This window comes from Spermophilus citellus, assembly GCF_964194105.1.
Source record: "Spermophilus citellus genome assembly, chromosome: 3".
Taxonomy (NCBI): domain Eukaryota; kingdom Metazoa; phylum Chordata; class Mammalia; order Rodentia; family Sciuridae; genus Spermophilus; species Spermophilus citellus.
The window spans coordinates 230,800,406-230,827,104 of record NC_138184.1 but is presented as its reverse complement, the minus strand read 5'-3'; the positions used below and the strand labels follow the sequence as shown (position 1 = coordinate 230,827,104).

Genomic DNA, 26,699 nt, shown 5'->3' with positions numbered 1-26,699 from the left:
TCCTGTTCTCACAAATTGCCACTCTCCATTTAGAAAACACGAGCCTACAGCCTGTGTGCTAGAACAGAACAAGGACAGTACTGGTTCTGCAGAGGGAATTGGGTCTAGTATTTGAGAAATAACACAATCCTCACCCCTGGTCTTCCAGGACACTCCCTTCCCTGCCCCTGGAACATGAAGGCCTGCTCTGACCAGCTGGACTGCCCACCTGTCCACCAGCATCAGTGCTAAGGTGGCATCCCTCCAAAGTGCACACCGTGGCTGAGAATGTCCCATGAGACATTCATAACAGCCACCAGGCCCTAAAGGTAGCAGCCCAGCAGACACACAGCGGCAGGTCCCTCCATGGCCTCCCCGAAGGATGAGCCTTTCAGTTGGTCCACAGCAACCACAAAACCGGCTGAGCTACAGGTCCATAAAAAGTGACTGGATTGTTTAATGACTCAGAAGATTTTTATGTAATTCTTGAATTTTGAATCCTGGAAGCTGAAGACCAGACACTAACGAGGAGTCAACCAGCCATCTGTCCAGGACAGCCATCTTCTGTGGCTCCCAGGAGAAACCCCAACTCTGGGTTTTTGAGGCTTGGTGGCTTTAGGTGAAAGGCAAGGTCATGCTGCATTGATTTAGTGCATTATTAGCTGTTTATACAGTACTGAAGCAGCGCATGACGTATGAAAAATGACTTTCCGATCTCAGAAAATAAATCAGGGCTAGCAAGTGATTCCACTTAATACTTAGCTTTAGCCAGTAAAATATTACACCTGCTATTACTCAGGACAAACACAGCCCCTTCCATTTGTTTATTGAGGAAACCATTTATTTGAGGACATTTAATTGCAATAGTGAAGCCTGACTTGGGGGTTAATCCCAGTTTATCGATGCAATTAAAAGCAGTGTGTGCTGGTCTCATATTTATTATCTAGAGGGAAAATGTTGACACAACCCGGTGTTGAGACCGGTGTGCTTGAGGGTATCTGTGCTGTTCGAGGTGTAAGGTGGGGTTGCCGGTGTGCAAGCAGCCAACACCGCTCTGCTCTGTGTCAGCGTTTGCGTAATCTAATTGGGGAAAGGCTTCTAATTTGATTTTACTTGGAGCAATATGAGTTCAGATTGTTATATAGACCTAGCACTGTTTGGTTTCTTGTCAATGATTCATGGTATTTTAATGCTCAACAGGCAGACACAGAGGCTCCCAGCATGCACTTGGCAGCATTCCACAATTACCTCGCTGGGATGCCACCCACCCCTTCCCCAACTGTGGCCATGTCCTCCTGCAGTGCATACTTCACTGCTCTGGTCTGCGTCAACCGCTGGGCGTCTCCCACCTCACAGCTTGAGTGGGAAGTGGAGAGGCTGGAGTCCGTAGCCGCTCGGGACCTTACTGGGATTCATCTTGAGACATGGCCTGCAAAAGCAAGTTCAAGATCTTAAAGACATCTCTTAGGAAACACTTCCCAACTCATTTGACCATCCAACATTACCCTGCCACCAAAGCCAGATAAGGACCCTGCCAGAAAAGAAAACGACAGGCTAAGATCCCTGAGGGACACAGACGCCAACCTCTTCAGCAAAACACGAGTTCAAGAACACATTGAGAGGATCGTTGGCCATGATCCAGTGGGATTCATCCCAGGATGCAAGGATGGTTCAACAGCACAAATCAATAAATGTGATACCCAACTTTAAATGAAGGAAGGAAACAATCATATGATCTTCTCACTAGATGCATAAAAAGCATTAGCCAAAATTAATGTCCTTTCCTGGTAAACACATTCTACAAAGGTAGCCCAGGAACTGACCTTATGTCACATAATAAATTCCATGTGAGATAAATTCCACAGTTAAGACACCCACAAGGGTGTAAAGCTGAAAGCCTTTCTTCTACAATCAGGAACAAGACAAAGAAGCCCACTTGAACATTTCTAGTTAACATAGTGCTACAAGTCCTAGCCAGAAAAATTAGGCAAGAGAAAAAAATAAAATGCTTCCAAATTGAAAAAAAAGAAAATTGTTTGTTTGAAAATGACATCATTTTATATAAATAAAACTCTAGACTCCACCAAAAAATGTTAGAATTGATAAACTAATCCAGTGTTGTGGCAGAACACAAAATCAACATATAAATATTAGCAGCATTTCTATAACACTAATGACGGATTATCTGAAAAGGAAATTAAGAAAACAATCCCAGTTACGTGAGCATCGAAAATAATAAAATGCTTACATAAAAATTTAACCAAAGAGGCTAAAGATATGTATACCAAAAACTATAAAATATTGATGAAAGAAATTGGAGAAGACTACAAATAAATAAAAGGAGATACCAAGTTCATGAATCAGAAGAATTAAAATTGTTAAAATGTTCTATTACACAAAGAGGTTTGTAGATTCAATGCAATCACCATCAAAATTCCAATGGCCTGGGTGGGAATAGCTCGGTTGGTAGAGCGCTTCCTTAACACACAAGGCCCTGGGTTCAATCCCCAGCACCACAAATAAATAAATAAACAAACTAGTTTTAAAAACCCTTTTCCCCAATTGGTTATGATTCTCATTTTCCTTGTTACATTTCTATCATTTTTATTTTTGCTTTTCAATTATTTTCAATTATTTTTTTAGTTGCCAAAGGACCTTTTATTTATTTGTATGTGGTGCTGAGGATCAAACCCAGGGCCTCATACGTGCTAGGCGAGCGCTCCGCCACTGAGCCCCAGCCCCAGCCCGGCTTTTTAATTTCTGTCTTCTGTCATATTTGTTTTAATGTCTGCCTATCTGGTTGGATTCGTTTCCTTTTTAAATTTTGCTCCTTTCGGCAGATGAAATGAAGCAGACCTGCCTGGAGGTCCTCACCGCCCTTCTCCTCCCGTCCTGTCCCCTCTGCCCCTCTCCACCAGCGGCACACAGGTCTGTCCTCTCTTCTTGCCTCCGAGGGCCTCCACGCTCCTGCTAACCTCACACCACCTGGTGGATGTGGGGTGTTCCAGAGGTACTGGGGCTTGAGCCCCAGCTCTTGAATGGCAGAGAAAGCCGCCACGGTGGTGAAGGGCCTGGTTTCCAGTCAGAAAGACCCAAACTCTAGCCAGACATGGTGGCACGTGCCTGCAGTTGCAGCTACTTGGGACTGAGGCAGGGGTCTCAGTAAGTGGAGGGCCGCCTCAGCAACTTAGACTCCGTCTCAACAGAAAATAAAAAGGGCTGGGAATTGTAGCTCAGTGGTCAGGTGCTCGCCTAGCCTGCCTGGGGCCCTGGGTTTAATCCCCCTACCACAAAAACAAGCACAAGCTCTCTCCTGCTTACAGGTCTCCTCTCTGAGTGCAAATGGCAATTATTTCCCTTCCAGGTCCTGGACCCCAGAAGTCCTACTGCAAAGGTCTGCTGCCAGGAGCTGCAAAGCAAGAACTGTGCTGAGCAAGAAGAACACGGACTCAGGGTCAGATAAGACTGGGTTCACCTTCTGGCTTTGCCACTTAGATGTGCAATTTGGGGCAAATCCACCAAAACTCTGTTTCCTCACCTGTAAATGGGGATAAGATCAAACCTGACAGTCGACTTGTATAGGATTCTCAATCCATTTTAATCCCGTTCTTCTCCACTGAGTTTCTGCCATATTTTTAAAAGCACAGATAAGTGTCTCTCTTATACTTGGCTATTGTATCACTCTCATAGTCTCTGTGGGGAAGACAAAATAGAATTTTCACAGGGTGAGATGAAACTGAAAGCCAAACAAATTAAGCAAGTTGCCAAAGTAATAGCTGACAAATGCCACGCCAGGGCAAGAGCCAGGACTAGCCATCCTTGTTGTGTAGCACAGAAAAACACCAGAGTCAGTGGCTGCTTCTCAGCACCCTGTGGAATGCACGCACCACGGGCTTCACACTGCTGTCCTGTCGGGGTCTCCTGAGCTGTTCTCTAGTTCTTTCACACATGCCCACCTTTCCTTATCCAAGGAGCCCTTGAGTTCCTTGAGCACAGAAAAGGAGATTAAGCTGCCACCTCATCATCCTTTAGAAGGAAGTGGGTCACAAAGTGGCTTAATAAGTGCTTGCTCTCTTGGATCCTGCTAAATAGCCTACTTGGGGCGAAGAAAGCAGAGCATGTACCTGCAAGTGTCACGGGGGGGGGGGGGGGGGGAGGGGACAGGGGGCAGGTGAGGTGCTGTGCATGAATAGGGAATGGCAGGAAGAGGTTTCCAAACGCTGACACAGCAAGCTCTCACTCAAACCCAGCAGGTCACCCTTCAGCAGACCCATCTTAGACCACTGCTCGGATCAAGTCCAGACAAGCAGCAAGATGAGAGCAAAGTCCACCATTCTGCCCTAGAGGAGCTCTGTTCCCAGGATGGACCAGGAGCTGCTGGGGTAGGACAGCAGATTTCTATAGATGGGGGTCGTCAAGTACTCTCTGATTGCCAAGGATTGCCCCCAACCCTGGAATCTGTGAGACAACTAATAAGGAGGAGGAGAAGGGCAAATTCTGAACTCTCCCAGCAGGTGGGTTGGGGTGGACAGAGATGGTCTGCCTGTTCTACCTCCCCAGGAAGAGCTAATCAGTGGTGGTGGTCAGCACTAGAGATTTCTGAGAGGTCTCACTGGTACCCTTCTGCTTGGCAGGGTCCTTCCCAGAGGTGCCAAAGGAATGAGTGCCCCTCCAATGGACCCCAAAATCTCCTTTCCCTTAAAAAATATGATTGTATCAAAGACATGCCGCCTCCCGTGCTGTATCCCCGAGAAGACACGAGAAGACACGTAACAAGGGGAGGAAGTGGTTTCTGAAAGGAGCACTGGCCAAGAGTCCGAAAGAGGCGCTGCTCCTGCCCTGGGCCTAGGCAAGACCCTTACTTAACCTCTCAGTTTCCGACTTCAGCCACAGAGCTAAGGATCAGGACCTTCCAGGAAGGGACAGGCGTCCCCGCTGGAGGGGCTGGGCTTGTTCGCGGTTCGGCAGGAAGTCTCAGGCCCTTTGGCTCGAGACCCTGGTCAAGACCCTGGAAGGAATCCCAGGGAAGGATTCTCCCTGCGGGAGGTCGAGGTCGCCTGGAGGAAAGTCTGGTTCGGATACACCGAATGGACCCGTTTCTAACTTCCTTTCCTAGGGGGAATGGGAGAGCAGACAGAGAGGGCTCCCCAGGCGGCCGGGAAACTAAGGAGACTCGCTGCCAGTTTTGGAGCCTAAAGGCTGACCCCGGGAAAACAGCCAGACACGACTGCCTGCCGCCTGGGGACCTGGGTCGGCGCCTGCCTCCCGGCCAGGAGCAAAGCTGAACCGCGGGGAGGCGGGTCCAGCAGGGCGGGAGGAGCCTGGGGACCCAGCGCGGGGCCCGCGGAGCCGATGGGAAGGGGCACCGCCGGAAGCCGCAGCCTCATAAATCCGCCTGGGAGGAATTCACTCCTTTTCAATCAATTAAGGGATGGGGACCCCCTCGCCCATTTAAGCTGAATTCGCGGTCACCGGCGTGGGGTGCTTGTGGGGACAGCACCATCGAGGTGGCGTCGGGTGTGGCCCCACGTGCAAAGGCGCCCGCCTTGGGTGAGGGCTGCTGCGTGCGCAGAGAAGAGGTCGAGACCCGCAGAGAAGACTGGGTCTAAGGCCATCTATTTAAAAAGTCATTTTAAAGTCTTGGAGGGAGGCGGAGGAACAGGCGGTTCCAGGAGAGCCCGCGGTCTGCACTCCAGAACCAGGCCCCCAGCCTGGCACGCTCCCCGCCCCCGAGGGCAAGGGATGACCACGCCAACCATCCCCTGTGGCGCACACGAGGCCGGGGGGACCCTCAAGGAGCAGCAGCTGAGGGCCCCTCTGCGGGTCTACTTAGCCGGGAGCCATCGGTCCATATTTAAGACCGAAAGATGCCCAAATGTTGCAGCCGAAGGGACCGCGTGGTGTCCACCAACCCCAGCAAGGAACCGCGCGAGGCGGCCAGGTGGTGCATTCTGGCCAGATGTTTAAGACAGATGAGGATGAGTAGTTAAAACCCACATTATATAGTCCTGTCGGGTATCAAACTGCATGCGCTGACCCATATATTCTAACTGGAAACCGACTCGAGTCACTTAAAATATTGCAACGTCGATAGGACTAATTAATTGGAAATAAGAAACGAAAGAATACAATTAAACGAGAAGAGAATCATTTTCTAATTTAATAGAGGGACATTTATAAAGATCACAAGCTAAAAGGCATCGAATGATCCTATCGACGTTCTACTAAATCAGCCCGCGGCCTGCGTCGGGAGGACCGGCGGGCGCTGCATCCCTGCCCGGGATTTGGTGCCCGCGAGGATTTTGTTTCTGCCACAAACGAACTTTTGCGTCCGTCCGACTGGAGAGACGCCAGCCTGCCCCCAGGATTTGCTCTTCCCTGCCCGCGGCTCAGCCCTGGCTGCGCAGACCGCCCTGAGCTGGTGGAGTCCTGCCTCCCGGCCAGCACGGATATATCACAACAAAATCACTAATTGGAAAATGAAGTTGTCAATAAAGCAGCGCCCCATGTATACAGTATCCCAAATATTAAGGTATTTTATTAGACCCATTTCCTAACAGTAATTTATTGCGATAAAACAGACACTGCAGGTCCCCTTAAATTGTCTTTTCATAATGAATAAATTTAAGCAGGCTAATTAATATATAAACTAGCCCAATTTGTCAAGTTGATTTGTATTTTAGTTAATTGTGAAAGTAATTACCACATGGTCAAATTAACAGCTTTCTGGAAATGACCAAGCCTGAGGTTTTATTTCCTTCCTGGGTGAAGAAAATTCATTTTTCCAAGCTCTTGATGTGATGAATAAAAGTCATAAATCTGGGTGATTGGTGCAGGCAGAGTCTAAATGGCTTCATATTTCATTTTAGGTTTAATAGAAATATTCATGCTCTGTTTTAATGAAATTAAATTGAGGGGGGATGGGGCTGGGAGGCGGCAGTGGCTGGGGGCTTAAAGGGACAGCACACATTTTCATCCCCCGCCCACAGGCCAGGACGCCCACGTCACCTCCACCGGCCACCGATCGGCTCACTCCCTCCAGCCTTAGCCTGAGCAGGGCGGGCCTTTCCGCAGCCGGGGCAGGGGTGGCTTTGGAGCCTGCTCACCAGCAGCGCAGGTGGAGGCGGCAACCGGAGCGCCACCCGAAGCCCTCTCCCAGCCGCTTGCCGAGTCGCCGCAGCTGTGAATGTGATCCCGCCCAGTTGTCACTCTCACACCCCGCTGCCAGGTCCGGCCGGTCCTCAGCCTGCCCCAGCAGGTCCCGGGTCTCCGTTCCTTCCCAGGCCCGCTGTGACTCTTGGGAAAGATGCTGAGCCACCCAAGAACCTGAGGACCCCTAGGCCCCTGCCTCCTGCTCCCGCTGGCCGCTGCCCTGACACAATCCGCTGCGCTGGGGTCTACCTCGGCTGGAAAGCGACCCCGCAACCCCGATGCAGGGCTCGGAGACACTGACCCGCAGAGGTCCCTTCTCCGCCTGCAGCGGAAGGAGGCTAAGGCAGGCGGCTCTCAGGCACCGCAACTTGGATGTGCTCACTGTCACCCTTCTGCTGTGTGTTTCAGGGTCCCCAGCTGTCAGCCACTCTGGGTGCTCTGGGATGTGGGGTGAAGTCCGCCAGTGTCCCTCAGCCCCAGGGCAGTTCTGGCCAGCCGGGCCCCTTAATGGAGCTGATCTGTGACTTGTTGATTTCCCCTGAGCAAATAAGGCTTTGATGCAGTCCCAGCAAGAGTGGTTAGCTGATGAATTGACGAAAACTAATCAGCTTTATTGGGAAACAGGTTAAGGGCACAGGCGTGTCAATAACTCTCAGCCTGACCCCCTCGTCCATTAGCTGCGGCAGGCTGATTAGAGTGAGAAGACCCTCTCGCAGTTTGCACTGAAATTGCTTTCATAAACTCACCATTATTAGCAGTCAATGCGAGCAGCTAATCTAGAGAAGACATCCAGGCACGTCACATCTATCATCCGGGTTTATGTATCATTATCTCATTTACAGAATGTCTCAGTGTAATATGTGTTTTTGGCAATAGGCTTGGCCCTGTGCCTGGGCTGCGTCGCTCTTTTGAGCTGCACAGTGGAGACCTCGGTAAGGGTCTGGTCCTTTCCTCACGGCCAGTCCTGGAAATTTGAGTGGTCGGGAGAATTGGGAGCCACCCTGCACACACAATACACAACACACAACACACCCAGGCTCTCAATGCGACCATGCAGTCTCAGGAGCCGACCTCCAAGCCTGAGAGCATGGCTGTTACCCTCTCCTGCAAGTTTCTGGCCCAAAGTCTGGTTCTGTGTGTGTACCTCCAACCTGGGAGCCTGGTGTGAGTTCAAGGTTCTGCCCTGGCCCTGAATCTGCCACAAATTTGGGTGGCAGCGCAGGTGGCCAAGTGAGGTCCCAGTGGTGTGCTAGCTGCTCTCATCTGCTCCGGGAATAGGGCAGCATCCTCCTTCCTCCAGTCTCCACCAGCAGGACAGCGAGACTCAGTGACCAGCCACAAGCTCGGAAAAGACCTGCTTCCCTCCCTGGCTCCTGCCAACCAGCCTGACTTTCCCTTCTCTGGGCCCGCGGTGCAGTTCTCTTCCTCTGGTGGCAGCGGGGCCCAGATGTGCCAGGACTGGGAGCTGGCCACCTGTTCTGTCCGGTAATTATTTTAATGCAAGGGGCCCAGAGTCACTGGGTTTGAGCCTCCTGCAGCGACAGACGGCTGTGGGCTATTGAGAGCTCTGGGCCTTTCAATGGAATTTCCCAGATGGGCCAAGGGGAGGCAGGGGCCGGCCACCAGGGCCCTTTAACGAGTTCATTAGCCAAATTATCTTGCCCGTAGCACAGGGCCCTGGAGACTGTGGGGGAGATGGAGGAGGGGTTCTCTTGGTCCCTCTTTCAGTCTTGGGTTTCTCAGGACCAGTGTGAGGAGTAGGGAGAACTGCCACCCCCTGGGTGTTGAAGAGAGAAGGCGCGTGTAGTTCAACTGCAAACCGACACTCCCTGGCACAACGGGTCAAGTCCATCAAGACCCTGTGGAGAAAACATTATCAGAATCATGCAACAAGGAGATTTAATATAATAAGAAATGCAGTTGGCCCAGACTACAGATTGTCCACAACAGAGTGTCCTGCCTTCTGGAGACTTAGTTTGTCCATCTGCAGAGTAGGGGGTGGGGTGGAGGGCAGGATATGTCCTCATGGTGTGTGAGAAGCACTAGATGAGCCTTGCAAGAAGAAGGAGAAGGTACCTTGCAAGTGTGCCATGCGCTGGCTGTTCTGGCAGGCCTTGCAGCAGGCAGAGTCAGTTTAAATCTGGGTCCCCTCCTCACACTGCATGTGACCTTGACCTGTCAGGGCCTCACATTCCTCCTCCTAGGTAATTCCTCTTCCCTGCCCTGTCCTAACAGACCAGCTTCCCTTTGCCCTCCAGAGCACACGCCACCCAAACCCAAGCTGTCCTAAGAGAGGTGCAGGCAGGGAAGGGGGGGAACCCAGCCAGGCCCATGGGCAAGGACAGCCCTTCTGGGATTTCATGGCTCAGCTTTGAATCACACCTGTGGGAAGAGGTGTGGGCAGGGTCCAGGAGATGAACTTGACCACAGACACCATCTGCCCAACCTGGGACCCCCTCCCCCGGCTCTGGGGCCGGAGCAGAGGAGATCCTAGTCCTCTCCTCTCCCCCACCCTCTGCAGCCAGCAGCGCAGCTTCTGCCATCTCAGCAACTACTAAATAGACCAATTAGCTAAGACTTCCTGCCATTATCTAACGTGGATTTGGACATTAGCGTGCTACTATTTGACCATAATTTCGAGTCAGAATGCACTAAAAAATTCACTCACTGAAGCATTAAAATGTTCCCAGGCAACATCTGTTTTTGTGTATTTGGGCTTCTTCCCTGTGTTTTGCCCCAAACTCACCAGCCTGTAGGCCAGTGTCACAGCCTAGCAGAACTGCCTGTCTGGTGTGACTTTCTCCTCCTCCTGCGGGGGTAGGTGGGTGACAGGTGGATTAGAAAGGTGTGATAGTGGCCTCTTCAGACTTGACATGAACACTGTGGAGGCTTTATGAAGTGGCCTTCAATCACTACGTCCCGGAAGCTGGGCTTTTGTGAGGCACCCAAGCATTGTTGATGGTCTTAAAACCGATATTCTGTGCAAGCCTCACCAGCACTGGAGGTCAGATCTAGGTAGTTTAGAGAGGGCTAGTGCAGGGGCATTCTGACATAGCCCCCCCCCCCCGCCGTGTGCATTTGTTATCTGCCTTGATCCTGACAGTATGAAGTGAGGGGGCCACGCAGGAGCCTGCAATGACAGTGGGAATCCCCTAGCAAGGATACAGCTTTCTCCAGGAGCCTTCCTGGGCTGAGGGAGCTCCCCAGCATGGCTCAGAAGCTGCTGAGCCCCCTCACCTCTCCCCGTTTGTTTCTCCATGTGGCCCTGAGCTTCCAGTGTGTGCCAGGGAAGACGTGTGGCCAGGGCTCAGCCCTGGGAAACCTGCTGGGCCCCCTTCTCTTCATGTTCAGGGAAGCTGGGCATAAAGCAGAGATCTTGGTATTGGAGACATTTTTGAAAATAGAAGTCCCAATTGTTTCAGGGTTCCCTGTGTTTATAAGCTACAGCTTCTCCCTGACTCCTTACCAAGCCCTGTTTGGGCTCAAAGGGCAATATGATGTCCAGGTGTGCAGGGAAAGGCCAAGCAGGAGCGAGCTGGAGGTGGACAAGGCCCACCTGCGGTTTTAGTGTGTGTGTGTGTGTGGGGGGGGTGTTCTGATTGCTGCATCATAGACTCCCCTTTCCAGACCCCTTTAAATGCCAGGCTCTAGGGTCAATGAGGAGGTCAGCAGATCAAAGGATGGCCCCTGGGGGCTCTGCAGGCAGGGTGAGTGAGGGAACTGATCAGAGCCCCCTCCCCTGAGCTCGACCCAGGTCTTCCCTTTGAGCCTGCTGCCCCCAGGCTGGGATGCTTACCCCGAGGTGAGGTAACCTGATGTCTGTGGCAGGAACGAATGAGGTTGGGGCACCTCCCTGAGTCCCTACTGGCCCTCCTGCCCCAAGGCTCTGAGACTTCTTGTGCCCACTGCCCTGACGTCGGTCACACAGCACCCCAGCCTCATTTCCTGAAGGGAAACCTCTAAAGGTTCAGTGGAGATTGGAGTGTGTTGACCACCTTGCCCTCCAGCCACGCAGTGCCCCTCTTCCCCTAGGCTCACCTCCTGCCGCTTCTCACAGAGGGAAGAAGTTTACAGATGAGGAGTCAATGCCTTCTGTCTGTGACGGTAAAGGTTTCCTCCCAAACCCTAACAGCTTCCCAACTTCAGGTGTGATTGGAATAGATCCTTTTATGCATGTATACACTACTGAGAACTTCCAGGCAGGGAGGGGCCACTATGGGAGCCCCATCAGGGAACCTGGCCTCCCTAGGGAACCTGTTCTAAGGACCAGATTCTGCTACCTGGGGATCCAGGGTTAGGAGCACTGTGTGGAGCAGACTTTTGATCCCTCCTTGTGGCCCTTCCCAAGACCCAAGCCCAGCTCCAGTCTTCCCCAAAGCCAGCGTGACTGGGTTAATACAGATACAGGGAACAGGAAGAGACCCAGTACACATTGTAAACCACACATTGTAAACCACACAAAGACCCCAGACTTCCGGAGAGCTCCCTCTCTCCACACCCATCTCTCTCCATACAATTTACAGAGCACCTCCAATGTGTGTTCACCGATTCTCAAATGGAAACAGAATATATAACCACGTTGAAGCCCTGTGGCCCCACAGAGTCCATCTGGCTACCCCAGCTCTTCCAGACAAAGAAACAATCCATCAAGTCAGGGAGCCTGGATGAACCAAGTTGCAGTCAAATGGGCCCTTGGGATGACCCCTCTGCCCACAGGTGGTAGGGATCAGGTGGGGCTGGACCAGGTGGACCTGCACTCATGGGTGGTCCCAGAAGTGGTTGGAATGGCAAGTGCTCTCCCAGGTCCAGGCTGTGTGTGTGTGTGTGTGTGTGTGTGTGTGTGTTTGGGGGAGGGGTTGAACATGGTTTTTGCAGAAAAGGGTGCAAACAATCCCTCTGGGAGTCATGAGAATTCAGGGTGATTCGGATGAGGAAGTGTGTGGCTTGACCAGTCTACATGGCACCTATCACCAGCTAGAACAACCCTGGCAGTGCCCATTTTAGGTCAGAAAGATGAAAGGAAGTTCTCTGAGATCCATCTTGGGAAATTTCTTCTGCAGACCCTCTCTTCTTCCCTCTTAAAATCCCTCCTCTTGGGACCAACTGATCTGTCCCCAAATGGGGTGATGAGGTGAGGAAAGGCAGGTCAGACTGGGAGCCAAGTCCTTCAGGTGAAGGGGCCAAGACTGCACTCCCCCGGCCCCCAGAGAGAGCAATCCTTATTCTCCAAGGGCATCCGACCCAGAACAGGAGGCTAAGAATCTCAGGCCTCCCCCATGGGAATGAATGGGTGGGAAACAGAACAGATATCCACAGCAGGTAGGCAGCAGGAAGGACCTCCCAGTCCTCCCCAGGCTTAACTATAGGTGAGTCTCCACCTCCTACAACCTGAACGCTAGAAAATGGAAATGTCCAAAGATCCTTCTTTGGGTGCCACAGCCAAAATGAAGGAGATAACTACAGAAAGCACATGGCAGGTATTCAAGACATGTGCTGCTCTTGAGCGTGCTCTTCAAACCCTCTCAGGTAGGACTGCACTCCTATCACCCCAAGACTTTGCATCTAAAGACAGGACAAAAACAGTGGAGATGCTGTCTTCTGTTTATTGGTAATCACCTTTGGGAAAGCTATATAGCATTTACCCCAAGCTGCTTCTGCTACCCTCCCAACCTTCCACCCAGTACTGTGTGTCTCAGAGTTACCCTGTTATGATGAAAAAGAAATACAACTCATGCCAACAAAGTTGATGTATCAGTTTTCACCTAAGTAAAAACCTAAGTCTTTTGAAGATAAATTACATGGTCCTTATATTTACTTTTTTTAAAAAAATCCCTCTTGCGCAATCTGACCTGCTATTTTTAAAGTTTGCCTGGAAAGACTTTTCCCTTGGTCCCCCACCCTTCCCACAGCCCCTTCCTGTGCTTTTACTCCCCTCTCACCTGCCTAGGAAGCCACAGCTTTAGGAACCGACACTCCCTCCCTTATGCCCTGCCTGTTTGAAGATAACGGTCTAATGGAGCTATTGACCCAGCCTGGTGTTGGTGACCTGTTGACTTCCCAACCTGCCTGTTGATTCTTTAGACGTCCTTAGAAATCTTTTTACTGTAAATATTTGATGTGTGTTTGTGTGTCAGGGGGGATGAAGTCTGGATTCTCATTCCACTGCCTTGCTCAGTCACGGGAAGCCCCTTCTCCCCGGTTTTCCGGCTGTTGCCCGCTTCTCCCTCCCTCCAGCTCCTAAGAGCTAGCCAAGTCTGGAGGGGCCGACTTGGGGATGACTCCCGGCCTGGTGCTTTTTAGCTGAATGGTAGGGGGTGGTCTCCTTCACGTCCATCAGCATCCCTCCGCAGAGAGGAAGAGCTTTGCCAATGTGGTCCCACTCCACGGCCCCTGGATGATGTCTCCAAGCAGATGTGGGTTCTGCAGTCCAAGGTGCAGACTCTGCGCTCTTCGCCTTGGCTGGGGTAGGGCTCCCAGTGACCATCTGTGGAAGCCAACTGACGCTCATGTTTACACCCCTAACCCTGGACGCCCACACACCTGAAACGCAGGGAACTTCCCAGAGCAGATAAAAAGATTCAACCTGCTCAGGGTGGGACCCGGACACTCCCCGCCGCGCCTGGAGGCCCTGGAGCTGGAAGAAGCCGGAACCACACTGTCGTCCCTGCGCTTGTCTTGGTCATTTTAGCAGAGCAGCCAGATTTGGGCGCAACGTGGGTGTTCAGGAACGCACCCGACTCCCGAGGCAGAAGAGGACAAACTAAGAGGCGCTGCGGAGGCCTCGCGGACTAGCCCTGCTGCCTTCGTAAGGCGCGAGGCCAAAATGAGACGAGGTGTCTAGCCACCGGGCACTCACGGGGACCCAAGGGCCACACACGGGAGAGCAGAGAGAAAACAGGGGTTGAGCCTCTGAGTCCTCCAACCCCAGTCGCTGTCCCCGCCCTGCCACCTCGGCTCAACACCCTGGGCTGTTTAGGACCTGGAGGCGCAGGGGCGGGGCGACAGGCGGCTGGACGGTGACAGGTGCGCCCCTCGGCCAATCGCTGGGCTGGCGCCCCTCCTCGGCCCCCGCCTCGCGCGCCAATCCGAGGCCGCGCTGAGCTTCAAGTGCGCGGAGGGGCGCGGGTCCGCGCCACGGCGCCAGCGGCCTCGGCGCGGTAGCCTGCGGGCTGGGTCCCAGAGTCGGGCGCCCGGGCCCAGACGCACCGAAGCGGTCGCGTGGGAGTTTGTCCGAGTGCGAGCGCGTGTGAGCGCGGCCCCAGCGGGGTTCGCACCGAGAGGCGCCTGGAATATGATAGCCCTCCGCTGAGTTTCCGGCGGTGACTTCGATTCTTGGCAAATACTCACAATAACCATACCGAGCCCCGGGGCTTGCCACCGTCGGGCACAGACTCCGTGAGCCCGCACACGGCCGCGACGTCCACCACCGGGCCCTGATTGCCAACCCCAAACGAGCAGATGGAAAAATCCAAAAATTTCCGCATCGACGCCCTGCTGGCGGTGGACCCCCCGCGAGCCGCCTCCGCGCAGAGCGTGCCGCTGGCCTTGGTCACCTCACTCTCGGCCGCCGCAGCTGGACCCGGCGGCGGCAGCGGCGGCGGGGCGAGTAGCGGGGCAAGCGGCAGCTGCAGCCCCACATCCTCCGAGCCCACCGCGGCACCCGCCGACCGCCTGCGCGCGGAAAGCCCGTCTCCCCCGCGCCTGCTGGCAGCGCACTGCGCGCTGCTGCCCAAACCCGGTTTCCTGGGTGCGGGCGGCGGTGGCGGCGGCGCGGGCAGCGGGCCGGCGGGGCCCCACCACCACGCTCACCCGAGCGCCGCCGCCGCTGCCGCTGCCGCTGCCGCCGCCGCTGCCGCTGGGGGCCTGGCGCTGGGGCTGCACCCCGGGGGCGCGCAGGGAGGCGCGGGCCTCCCGGCGCAGGCGGCGCTCTATGGCCACCCAGTCTACGGCTACTCCGCGGCGGCGGCGGCGGCGGCGCTGGCCGGCCAGCACCCGGCACTCTCCTACTCATACCCGCAGGTGCAGGGAGCGCACCCCGCGCACCCCGCCGACCCCATCAAGCTGGGCGCCGGCACCTTTCAGCTGGACCAGTGGTTGCGCGCATCCACCGCGGGCATGATCCTGCCCAAGATGCCGGACTTCAACTGTGAGTACCCGCGCAGCCCTGGCTGCCTGTCGTGCGCATCCTTCTCTACCCCGCACCTCCTGGGTCTCTGCGCTGGGCCCCCAACGAGTTGTGGAAGTGCAGTGAACCGTCTCTGCTCTGCCCCGGGCCTGTGAGGCCCCGAGCGGGTTCCGCGGTGTGGAAGTGGAGGCGAATTATTAAAATGGCCACGGCGAAGGCCTTGCCTTCTCTTCCTCTCTTAACGGGAAAGGGCCGGAGGTGTGAGACTTGAATCTAATGATTAACCTGCAGGCTAGAGGAGAAGGAAGTGGCGAAGGAAGCCAGCCAGCCGAAGAGCTCCCTGAATTAGGCAGGCCTGGGAATGGGGGGTCACTGAAACCAGGGGCCTTTCCCTGGGAAAACGAACGTGGCCTGGTCCCCCCTTGCTAGGCTATTGAAAGACCCTCAGCCTCTCCCAGGAGAGGGAGATCCTGGAACAGCAAGAAAAGGGGGCTCCCAGGAGCTCCTGGCTGCAAGGCCAGGGCTCAGGCAATCCCCTGGCCCTTGCCCAGGCACTACCCTCCTCCAGAAGGATGCTGGGTCTCCTTGTGATGTCCAGGAGGCCTTGTGTGGGATTCTTAAGCAGCAGGTGCCTGCCCCAGAATCGGGGAGCCCATCAATTAGGAGCCCCTCTCCAAGGTGGGAGCAAGCCCAGGAGTCCCTGGGCTGCCTGGGCCTCTTAGCCATCCCCAGGGGGACACCTCCTGAAGGCCAGGCCAGGTTCTGGCTTTACTGGCAATCAGGACTCAGTGGGCAGGCACTCATCTCAGGCTCCCCTGCTTGGCATCCCACCTGGGTAGGATGGCTTAGAGTTAGGCCAGAACAGAAGATGTATATGGCTTTATGCTTTCAGCCGCCAAACACCCAAACAAAGAGACCCCATTGTTTCCGTCTGAGTGGATTTGTTTAGACTGGGGGATGAAGGCACAAGAGGGGGAAAAGCAAAAGAGAAAACAGAAATAAACACTTGCCAGGATTCAGATTCCTCTGTTAGAAGCCATGGTTGTGACTAAACAGAAAAGCCAGGACCCCAGAGGGCTGGAGAAGTCACAGGGGGGTGAGAGAATCCAGCCTGCTGTTTGTCCACAGCACCCCCACCACTTTCCCCAAGCATGGCTCCCAGAAGGCCTTACTGACCACCCATCCCTGTCTTGAAGAATCAGCTCCTACCTGAAAAGAAGGGGAAAGCCTCTTCCTCACTTCAGGGGGAGGGCTGAAGCTCAGATATCTCAAGCTGCTGGTCCTGCCCATTAGGCCCAGGGTACCCTCTGGGTCTGGACACTGAGCCCAGCAGATCCCATCTGATGCAAAGCCACCCATGGCTTTCCTGTAGCTTTATGGCCTGCATTGCCCAAAGCCTGGGGTTCTGGTTGTCCACTGAGCAAGGCCTGGTCTCCATACAGGCCTCCTGGAGCATAGGTTCCCTGGCCACCCAGCTGCTTTCTGGGCCTTCATGGGACCTAAGGTCAATTAAAATGGAATTCCCTTGCCAACACACCTCATCATCTCTAATTCCTAGTCTTGGTGAAATTAAACACACAGCCAGTTCTAAATTTGGAAAAGGAACCGGAGCTCCATGATCCTAAAGGGCAATAAGAAATGAAGGCTAGGAAGATAGTGTCCAGAGGACTCCCCTCTGGCCTCTGGAACCCTGCTTGGGTTCCTTTAGCTGGTTGTCTCTGCCCATGGGATGGCACTTCCTAAAGGGTCCCTTCCAGCCAGTGTTTTAATTAAAGTTCTAATGTCTTGTCAAGTTGGGAATTCGCCCTTGTTTAACTAAAGCAGGGGGCGTGGGCCGGCCTATAAAGCAAATTGCCCGTCCCTGGGGAGCCTGAGCTCATCCCAGCCCGGGCTGGCCTCTTTTCTTTCCTTTGCTTTCTTTCTTTTATTGTCTAACACTTGTCAGACTCCTGGGAAATCAAGGGAAGTCTCGTTTTGAGGTCATAAAATTCTCTGTGATGTAACCGTGTGAAATTATGTAAATAAAGCCGACAGGCCTCTGGAACACACAGCAAGCCACCCACCCACGCCTTGGCCTTTAATTTGGGTAATGAGAATTATCCTGAAAAGGCTTCCAATCTCCTCTGGCTTTGTCCCCTGCAGCTGAGGAGGGGGTTGTCAAGAATACTTGAAGCAGGGAGGGTCCTTAAGGAACACAATATCTAGGTCCCAGGTTTGGTCTCTTCCCATCGTTTCTCCCTCCTTTTTTATTTTTTATTTTTGTTTTGTTGTTATTGGTTGGCTTTGGCATTCTCCTGTTCTGTTTTAAGGAGGTGGTGGTGGGAACCCTGCATCCGCAGGACCTGCTTCTCCCCAAACCGGTGTGGATTTGGGCAGTGAGAACAGGGAAGGAGGGGGGTTCCTCTGGGCCCTCTTCTCTCGCCTTCTGGTCAACCCTCTTCCTACCAACCTACCCACTCGGGCCACAGGCTTTGCCCCAGACAAAACGATTGGGTCCAGTTAAACCCAGTCCCTGCAGTTCAACCGAGGGTCCTGGGTCCCACTGAAGCGAGGGGCGAGCTCCGGCTCCGCTGGGCGGGCGCTTGGCGGTGGGGCCTGGGGGGAGGGATACGGCAGAGGACGGGGCGGCCGCGGCCTCACACCTGCTCGGTCCTCAGCCCAGGCGCAGTCGAACCTCCTGGGGAAGTGCCGCCGGCCGCGCACGGCCTTCACTAGCCAGCAGCTGCTGGAGCTGGAGCACCAGTTCAAGCTCAACAAGTACCTGTCGCGGCCCAAGCGCTTCGAGGTGGCCACCTCGCTCATGCTCACCGAGACCCAGGTGCGCCGCCTACCCACCGCCCTAGCGCGTCCTGGGCTCCCGGGGCTGCTGTCGCCTCTGTTGTCAGGGGGATCTAGGACCGTGCCTCTTGACCCCCAGGGTGCGGACTGTGAATTGAAACTCCGGTGAGGCTCCCCATTAGCAGGCGAGTCTCTGCCCGCGATAGGCGTCTGTTCCAGTAGGTTGGGGCGAGGACCCAGATCTGCATTTAACTTCCCTCCGCTCCCCATTCTCAAGCGAGTGTTCCGCGGGTTTTGTCCCAGAAAGAGAGGAGGGGACGTTCTGAGATTTTATTAAAGAGACCTGCCCCGCTGCCCTGACCCCTCCGCAGAATGCTGCGCGGTAGAAAGTGGCTGGCCCGGGGAGGTGGGGACACCTATAGTCCGAGCTTCCCTGGGCCCCCCAGCCCCGCTCTGGGTCTGCTGATGAGTAGGGGAGGGGAGGAACAGTTGGGAGACTCTGCCGGTCCGAGGTCCCCCATCCGAAGTCCCCTGCAGGGCGAGGGCGGGCGGAGCGGCCCCAGACCCTGGAGAGGAGACTCGGACGGAGGTGCGGGTTTCTCACGCCTGCTTCTGCTCGCAGGTGAAGATCTGGTTCCAGAACCGGCGGATGAAATGGAAGCGCAGCAAAAAGGCCAAGGAGCAGGCGGCGCAGGAGGCCGAGAAGCAGAAGGGCGGCAGCGGGGGCGCCTGCAAAGGCGGCGCCGAGGAGAAGGGCGAGGAGGAGGTGCTGGGGCCGCCGGCGTCTGGGGACAAGGCCAGCGGCCGTCGCCTGCGGGACTTAAGGGACAGTGACCCCGAGGAGGACGAAGACGAGGACGACGAGGACCATTTCCCCTACAGCAACGGCGCCAGCGCCCACACCGTCTCCTCCGACTGCTCCTCGGAGGAGGACTCGCCGCCCCCGCGGCCGGGCGGGCGCCAGCCCCCGCCCCAGTAGGAGTCCGGGGCCGGCGCCCACCCTCCTCGGACCAGCCGTCCGTCTGCGCGGGGCCTGGGGCTTCCCTTCTGGGTCAGGGCATTCTGACAGCGCTAGGGAGACCCGGCGGCTCCAGGTGGAACCGTGGTTCTGTTAATTTTGGGTAGTGTTGGCGGGAGGTGTTTGGGAGGCCTCCCGTCTGAGAAGGCGGAAACCGACAGTGTTAAATGACCTCTGAAACTTGAAACCTTCTCTGGAAATGCCATTCTGATGAGTATTGGAAAGGGTTTTATGCTGATGTATCTTATGGGGAAAAACGTGTGCCATGGGCAAACTGCTGGAAATTTCAGAACTGTACTGTCTTTATTTTTGTATATTGTATTTATATATAAAGAAAGAACCGTCTACTTATGCATGCTAAATTATTATTTAGCTTCTCCCATCGCCCAGGATGGAATGTAAAATAAAATGGTTTTCTACTTGATAAGAGTGCAGCTCTCTGGGGCAGTCTCACTGCTGCAGTTGCAGGGAGGGGGAGGTTTCTACCCCAGGACTGACAGCAGAGTGTGTGAATCGGAAGCACAGTGGCTGTCAGCACCTGAGACCCAGTGGGACCTGACTCTGGTGGCGAGTGGGCGGAGGGGTGTCCCAGGTGTGAAGTGTGGGTAAAGTTCCGAGGCCAGGTGTCAGAGCACTGGTGCTGATTCACCCCTGTCCCTGGCACATCTGGGTGTGTGTACTACCCTATTCCCTTGGTGGTTCAGAAATGAAAATACACTGAATGTTTTGGAAAAGAAGCTTCAAATGAGAGACTGTGGTACATGGGGGTCGGCCCAGCCCTAGGCACTACTGAAGCTTATTTCCCAGAATGCTCTGACTTGAGCGGCACCTCTCTTTCTCCTCCACCCCGTCCTGGCCTTCGCTGCAGGCAGACCATTTCTTGGGCTGGCCTGGAATGGTTTTCTTGGATCTGTGCGAATGTCCGAGAGAGCAGCCACAGGCGGCAAGAATGCTGCTCGTCAGGACTGCAATGGCTCTGGGTTAATAAACCCTGCAATGTGTGCCATCAATCAAGGGCCAGCAGCCCGCTGGCCATGTGCTGCACACATGGGGGCCCAAGCCGGGCCCACGGGACCTTGCGCTGTCCCTCCCCGCCTGGACGCACAGGCCGGCCGCCCAGCGGACCCTGCTGGTACTCGGTTCCTGCTGCTGACCCTGTGGGCTCATCTAGGGATGCCGCAGGAGCCTTCCTTCTGTGGGTCACTTTCTCACCTGGGCCTGGGCCTGGGCCGCAGCCCCTCCCCCCTCTCCCTGCCCTTTCCCAGCTGATGGATGAGTTCAGAGGGCCTGGCGTTTCATTTGGGTGATTACCGCGGGGTGCACGGGGCACTCAGTACCTCAGAGCCGGGCGAGATTAATATCCTCCCTGGCAGCTCATTATCACCCCGGGCTTCTGCGTCCCACCCGACGGCGGGGGCGAGGACAGCGAGCCAAGCCGAGCCGCTGCTGCACGCACGCGCCCGGTCGCGGGGCTTCGGCTGCCTTGGGGTCCACAGTCGCTTTGGGGGACTGGGTTTGCGACTGGTGGGGAAGGTTGAGGGCCCGCGGAAATGGAGTGGGAAAGTCGGAGGGCAGCGGAGGGGAGAGGGCGGACGTCTTTGGGGGTTAAAAAACGGCAACCTGTACACGTCTTCGTTAATCTCTACCACATTGGCAGGTCAGCCTGAAGCGATCTCCTCTCCGGCGGCTCCACATCTGGGGGTTATTTCCCCCCAGCTCAGCCGCCCCCAACCCAGAGAAGCCAGGAAAGCGGGGCCGGGCTTAGAAAGTGGTTTAACATCCGGCCCTGGGACCCCGGGCGGGGGTCCCAGCCAAGGTTTTGTCCCTCTACCCCAAGGCAAGAGCGGCCCTGGAGGGAGATGGGTCGCCCAGCCCCCGCCCGTCCTCCTGCCGAGCAAGGCCGGGTTTGGCGCGGGACCGGCCAGCGGCCCAGCTCCTGCAGCGCCGCTTTAATCGCGGCGGAATTTATCTCGCTAATAAATTTAATGATCAATTCGTTCTTGTCACAGTAGCTCTTCCCCAAATCAATTATAGCAAATTTAAATATAATCACTGGCTCGTCCTCACCCACTCCGGGCACGGCGCACAATTCATTCCGCCTAATGAACGCCGCCAGCCCTGCTCGGCCTAGCTCTAGGGCGCGCCCCCATCCAGGCACCGCGTGCTGCGTCCCGACCTGGCTGGGCCCGGGGCGGGCCGCCTCCATACCTGGCCTCCCACCTCGAACCGCACCGCGCCTCGGGATGGCCCCGCGCTCAGGAGGTCTCTGCAGCCCCACGGCGGCTCCCCGACCGAGCCATCCGGTCTAGGCCGAGGGAGCCCCGAGGGTGGGGATTCCAGGCTTTGTTCCCAGGCCGCTCCACCGCCCCTCGGAAGCCCTGCGGCTCCTCGGTCCGTGGACTGTGCGGTCTCTCTCCACCCTAGACGCCAGCCTGGTGCGCTGCCTTGGCACTGAGATACGGGGCCTGGAGTCCTATGGAAGGCACTGTCCAACGCTGACCCAACCAGGGGAACCCCAGCCCGGACCCTTGCCCGAGGAAGGGACCGACGTATTGGTACAGGGTTTTGTTGTTGTTTGTTAGTTTTGTTTTTGTTTTTTTTATTCTCATGAGAGGTTCTAACAACAGTATGTGGGTAAAGTCCTCCTAACTGGAGAAATCATCTACAGGTCCCCTCCAGACGGTGCAGGGTCACCCTCCCGCCCAGCCCCTGGTGAGAGGACATCCAAGGAAACAACAGGAAGTAGAGGAGATGGCCACAGTCCTGCCCTGCTACTCAGGCCCCAGGTGGCAGTCAGCTTGGAAAGAGGACTGAGGCTGTGACCCCAAAACCCAAACAACAAAAGCAAAAATAGACAAATGCAACTACATCAAACTGGACAACCTCTGTGCCACCGAGGGCAGCCCAGGGAGGAAGAAAGCAACTGCAAACCATATCCATGTGATAATTGGCATGGAGCCTGTGAAGAACTACCACAGCAAAACCAAAGGATGCGACTTCACCCAGCACCGAAGAGGAGACAGACATTTCTTCAAAGACCCACAAATGGCTAAAGAGAGTAGGAAGAGATGGTCACCAGGGAAACGCCAATCAAAACCTCTGAGATCCCACCTCAGGAATTCATTAGGGTGGCCAATTAAAAAAAAAAAACAATGACACATAATAACAAGTATTTCAAAGATTTGGGGAAATCAGAGCCCTGGTGTACTATTGGTGAGAATGTAAAATGGAGCAGCCGTTAAGGAAAACAATATAGAGGTGTCTCAAAAACTGAAAAATAGAACCATCCTATGGTCGGGCAGTGAGCAGTCCCGGTTCTGGTATATATCCAAAAGAACTGACGTCAGACTCCTGGAGGACCGGTCAGGTCACCACAGCCTGAACACAATGGCCGTCAGCAGGTGGGCAGGTGGGCAGGTGGGCAGTTGGTAGATGTGCACAGGGGAGCAGATTCCGCTTCAACCGAAGGAATACTTGTCACAAAGTAAGCCACCACCTGGAGGAGTGCGAGGAGGACGTCGTGCGAAGTGAAACCAGCCAGTCCCAGATCGATGCTACCTTTCAGAGCGGCGTCCAACCCCTGGAGAGTGGAAGGGTGGCCGCCAGGGGCCCTGCGGAGTGGATGGGGAGCTGGTTGAGTGGGGCGTGGGCAGGCGGCAGGCTCCGGGATCTGGGGCCCACCGGGCAGCTTATAGTCAGCCCGTGCGCTGGGCGCCTGAAAACGGCCACTGCGGTTTACACGGGTTTTCTTTCTTCCTTTCTTTTTCATTTTCTCCCCCCCCCCACACCCCCGCAGCGCTGGGGACGAACCCGGCGCCGAGCTACGGTCCCAGTCCTCAGAGGTTTCCTCTCCTCCCTCCCTCTTCCTCCCTCTCCCCTCCCTCTCCGCTTCTCCTTTTCACTCCTCACAAAGGCTAAACCTGAGGTTCCTGGGAGGGAGACCCCGGCCCAGCGGCCTGCGGGTGGGCCTCTGCAGAGCGGATCTGGCTGGTTCCGCGGGGCACCCCGGGTACACGGGTTAACGAAGCCGGGGACTGCGCTGTCCCCAGGGACACAGGGTCGTCCTCAGGCCGACCTCGGGCCGGAAGTCCTCAGGACCCGGGGGCTGGCCAGGTGGGGACCCCAGGGTGGGAGTGGCCCCCAGACGCACTGAGGGGAGGTTGGGTGACCCTGGAGAGGGGACCCGGGGACCTCTGGGGGTCAGCGCAGGGCGTGGGCGCCGGAGAAGGGCGCTCCCCGGTCTGGGTATCAAAGTCCTGCGGGGCATTGTGTCTCCCTCAATAAAACCAATCCCTCCGGAGGTGTGACCGCCACCCAGCACGCCACAGTGTTCCGACTGCAGGGCGAGTGTTTTTCAGATTTGGCTTTTATGGTCGGATTAAAGTTTATTTTCCATAATAGGACACCTAATAAAACGCACAAGGCCGGGCCGGGCCTCCAGCTGTGGCCTCGTTTAACACTCGCACTTCGTAAATCTCCCCAGGACGCGCAGGTGTGCGGCGCGCGGGCGACGGCCGGCGGCGACCGGGGAGCTCGGCCCGCGGCTGCCGGGCGGGCGCAGCGAAGGGCCGCGAGGAGCGGGCGGGTCCGAGCCCCGGGCAGCGTCCCGGGGGCTCCCGCCCGCGCCCGGCCCCGCGCCGACCCCGCATTCCGCTGCCCGCGCACCTGCCGCCCCGCCCCGTGTACACACCGGGCCGGACAATGTGCGCTCCTCCGGGCCATTGTCCCCGGCGGCGCTCGGGGCGGGACAAAGAGAGATCCCCTCCCGCGGCCGCGGCGAGGGCGGGCGCGGTTTACCCAGCTGGGGGAGGAACAAAGGCGCGCGCCTTATCTCCCCGCCGCCCAGAACTCCGCGCAGCGCCGCTCGGGGTCAGACGGGGGGCGCGGGGCGGGACCCCTGGGTGCCACCTGAGCTGTCCCTGCCGCCGCTCGTTCCAGGAAGCGGTGACCCCCACGGGCTTTCCAGTCCCTAGGGCCTCTTCGCGCAGGGCGCTGCAGGAGGCTCCCGGGGCAGGAGTCGTGCTGGGCTGCGGAGGCCCTGGTTCGTGCCCTGCGCGGAAAAAGGCTCCCCGTGAGGAGTTCGGGCGCCAGGGAAGAAAACGCGGAGGCAGGGCCGGCGCAGTGGAAGAGCAAGGCCACCCCTCGCGTGGAGCCGGCGCCCCTGGTCAATGTTGAAAGCTGACCCAGTCTCATTGGGGTGCTCCATGCTGAAGCTTTTGTATTTGTTGATGTGTTTTAATATTGCAGCTCATTTCCCCGATTGGTATCTTTTCTCTTAATCATAAAAATTCCTGTTATATGCTGATATTTAATAAAAGAAGGGGGCAGGGGCAGAGAAGGACAGCCCTCCTCTGGTGGGCTCCCAGGCTGCCCAGCTTGATCCAGGGCTCATCTGCCTCATCTCTCAGTGTCCCTTCCTGCAAGCAGCAGCCCACCTCTCAGGCCTGGGTGGCCCTGGTCCTGCATGTCAAGACTGTATATATATATAGTACCAGGGATTAAAGCCCGTCACTTAGGTACATCCCCAGACTTTTTTTACTTTTTATTTCAACACAAGGTCTCACTAAGTTGCTTAGGACCTTGCTAGGTTGCTGAGGTTGGCCTCAAACTTTCCATCCTCCTGCCTTAGGTCTAAAATTGCTGCCATTACAGGTGTGGCCACCACATTGGCTATTGTACATGTTATCTTTCAACTCATGGGTCAGTTTAGCGTCACAATGGATTTATTCCAGATGTTTATATTCATGCATGTCTTCAGATTAGGTACCTTTAAACAGCATCTTTTTCATCTGCAAACTAGAGATTATTTCATACTTCTGGGATGCCCTGTCTCCAGACCCACGTGACACAGGAGATAGCAGGGCCTACAGGGGCCCTGCTAAAGAAAGAGTGCTAAAGAAAGGGCGCACAAGTAGCTCAGTTGGCCTGGGAAAGGGAGTATGTGAGGGAACGGCTTTGTAGGGATTCTTGGAGTCCAAAAATAGTAGGCAGGAGGAAAACATGGGGTGAGACACTACCAACCAGGTGGCCCTGGGCACGAGGATCCAACTCCCTGTGCCTCGGTGTCCTGCTCTGACAGGACACTGTTGCCACACCTGTTTTATCTGCTGGCTACAGGATTATCTGACCTCTGCAAGGGGAGAAGTCTGTCTCAAAGTGTGCAGCCACACTCATTAGCTTCTGAGGTGCCCCTGGGGAGTCTCATCTTGGGGTGTGCCTGCAGGGGGCACAGGCACCACAGGCCACCCTGTCCTGACTCTGCAGCAGGTCACACCTGTGCCAGCCCCTGGATGCTCCTCTCAGCACCTCCTGCAGCAGAACCTTGAGAGGTCCTTCCCCTCTCTCCTGCCTTTCTGTGGCTGTGTCCTGCTTGACCTGTGGGACACTTGCAAATAGATGTGACTGGAGCTTTTAAAATCGGGCCTCGTTGCTTCACTTGCTGCCCTTGGTGACCAGTTGTCATTGGAGAGGCAGGGCTGGCCAGAGACAAAAACCCCCACTGACCTACAGCAGCCGCACCGGTGATGCCTGCTGACCCTTTGAATTACCAACAGCCACGAAAGGGTGAGTAGGCAGGATAGCTGTTGTCCTGCACCCCTGCTCCCGGGGCTGCATGCTGCTAGGGACAGCTGGTCAGGACCCATTTGGCACAGCTCCTGCCTTCCAGCCAAGCCCTCACAGATGTGTCAGCGAGCTCTGCCCCGCCAATGGCTACCTGGACCCCTGCCTTATTGATTTAAGTAATATTTATTGAGTAAGTCTCAGGTACCTGACACTGCCGGACAGCACAGCTACAGTGTGAGCGATGGACCTCCCCTGCTGAGCGGACTGTGGGCCAGGGCTGCCCGGGAGGAGCACGTGGACAGTGTGTCTTCTTTAGTGCTTGCTGGGGAACCTACTCTGCCGCTGCACACCTGCTGGCCGCTTGAGGGGAAGGGCCACATCAGGTTAGGGTGACTTCAAGGACAGAACAGCCAGACACCAGTGGTGACAGACAGAAGTTCATCCTCCCTCCTGAAGACACAGCCTTTCGCATCTGGTCTGCTGGCCTCTGGTCCTGGAGACTCGGGTGCTTCGTTTTGTCTCTTTGTGCACCTGAAACACACAACTTTCCTTCCCTGACCCATGATGGCAGCCTGGCTCTGTGTCCAGCCAGCAAGGGTCAGGAACCATGAGTGTGAACCTCCCAAGGGTTAGAAAGTGGACGCTGACCTCCACTGCACTGGTGAGGGCCCACAGCACTAGGGGCTACAGGCACTGAGTCTGCAGGGACACTGGAAACCAGCCATCCTGTTTGGTTGGCCGTGGACCCGACTGAAGTCTGAGGTCCAGTACTGAGGACAGAGCGGTGGGCAGCGTTGGAAAACACCAACTCTGCACACACATTGGTCTGATTCTTTTCTGTTGGAGTGTTGTATAGTGTCGTCCATTTTAACCATTTAGGGGGCATTCAGTGCCCTGAGCACATCTACAGTGCTGAGCAGCCATCACCCCTCTTGTCCTTGCCCCAACCTCACTCCCGTGCCCAGGAAATGACTGCCCCTGCACAGGCCCCAGTGACCTCTGCCCTGCTTTCTGTTCCTGCGAAGCCGCCTGTCCAGGTGCTGGCCTCTTTTCTAACTTCCCACGGTACCCACATAAAAGGGA

General features: G+C 55.6%; 1 protein-coding gene across 1 annotated transcript; it reads left to right on the top strand.

Annotated features, from left to right (window-relative positions):
* Positions 1–14,589: 14,589 nt before the first annotated feature.
* MNX1 (motor neuron and pancreas homeobox 1) lies at positions 14,590–19,013 on the top strand (the record flags this gene model as incomplete). Its single annotated transcript, XM_081288251.1, has 3 exons — positions 14,590–15,277; positions 17,914–18,074; positions 18,657–19,013. 3 exons carry the CDS (start codon positions 14,590–14,592, stop codon positions 19,011–19,013), a joined length of 1,206 nt encoding a protein of 401 aa, XP_081144377.1.
* Positions 19,014–26,699: the final 7,686 nt, after the last annotated feature.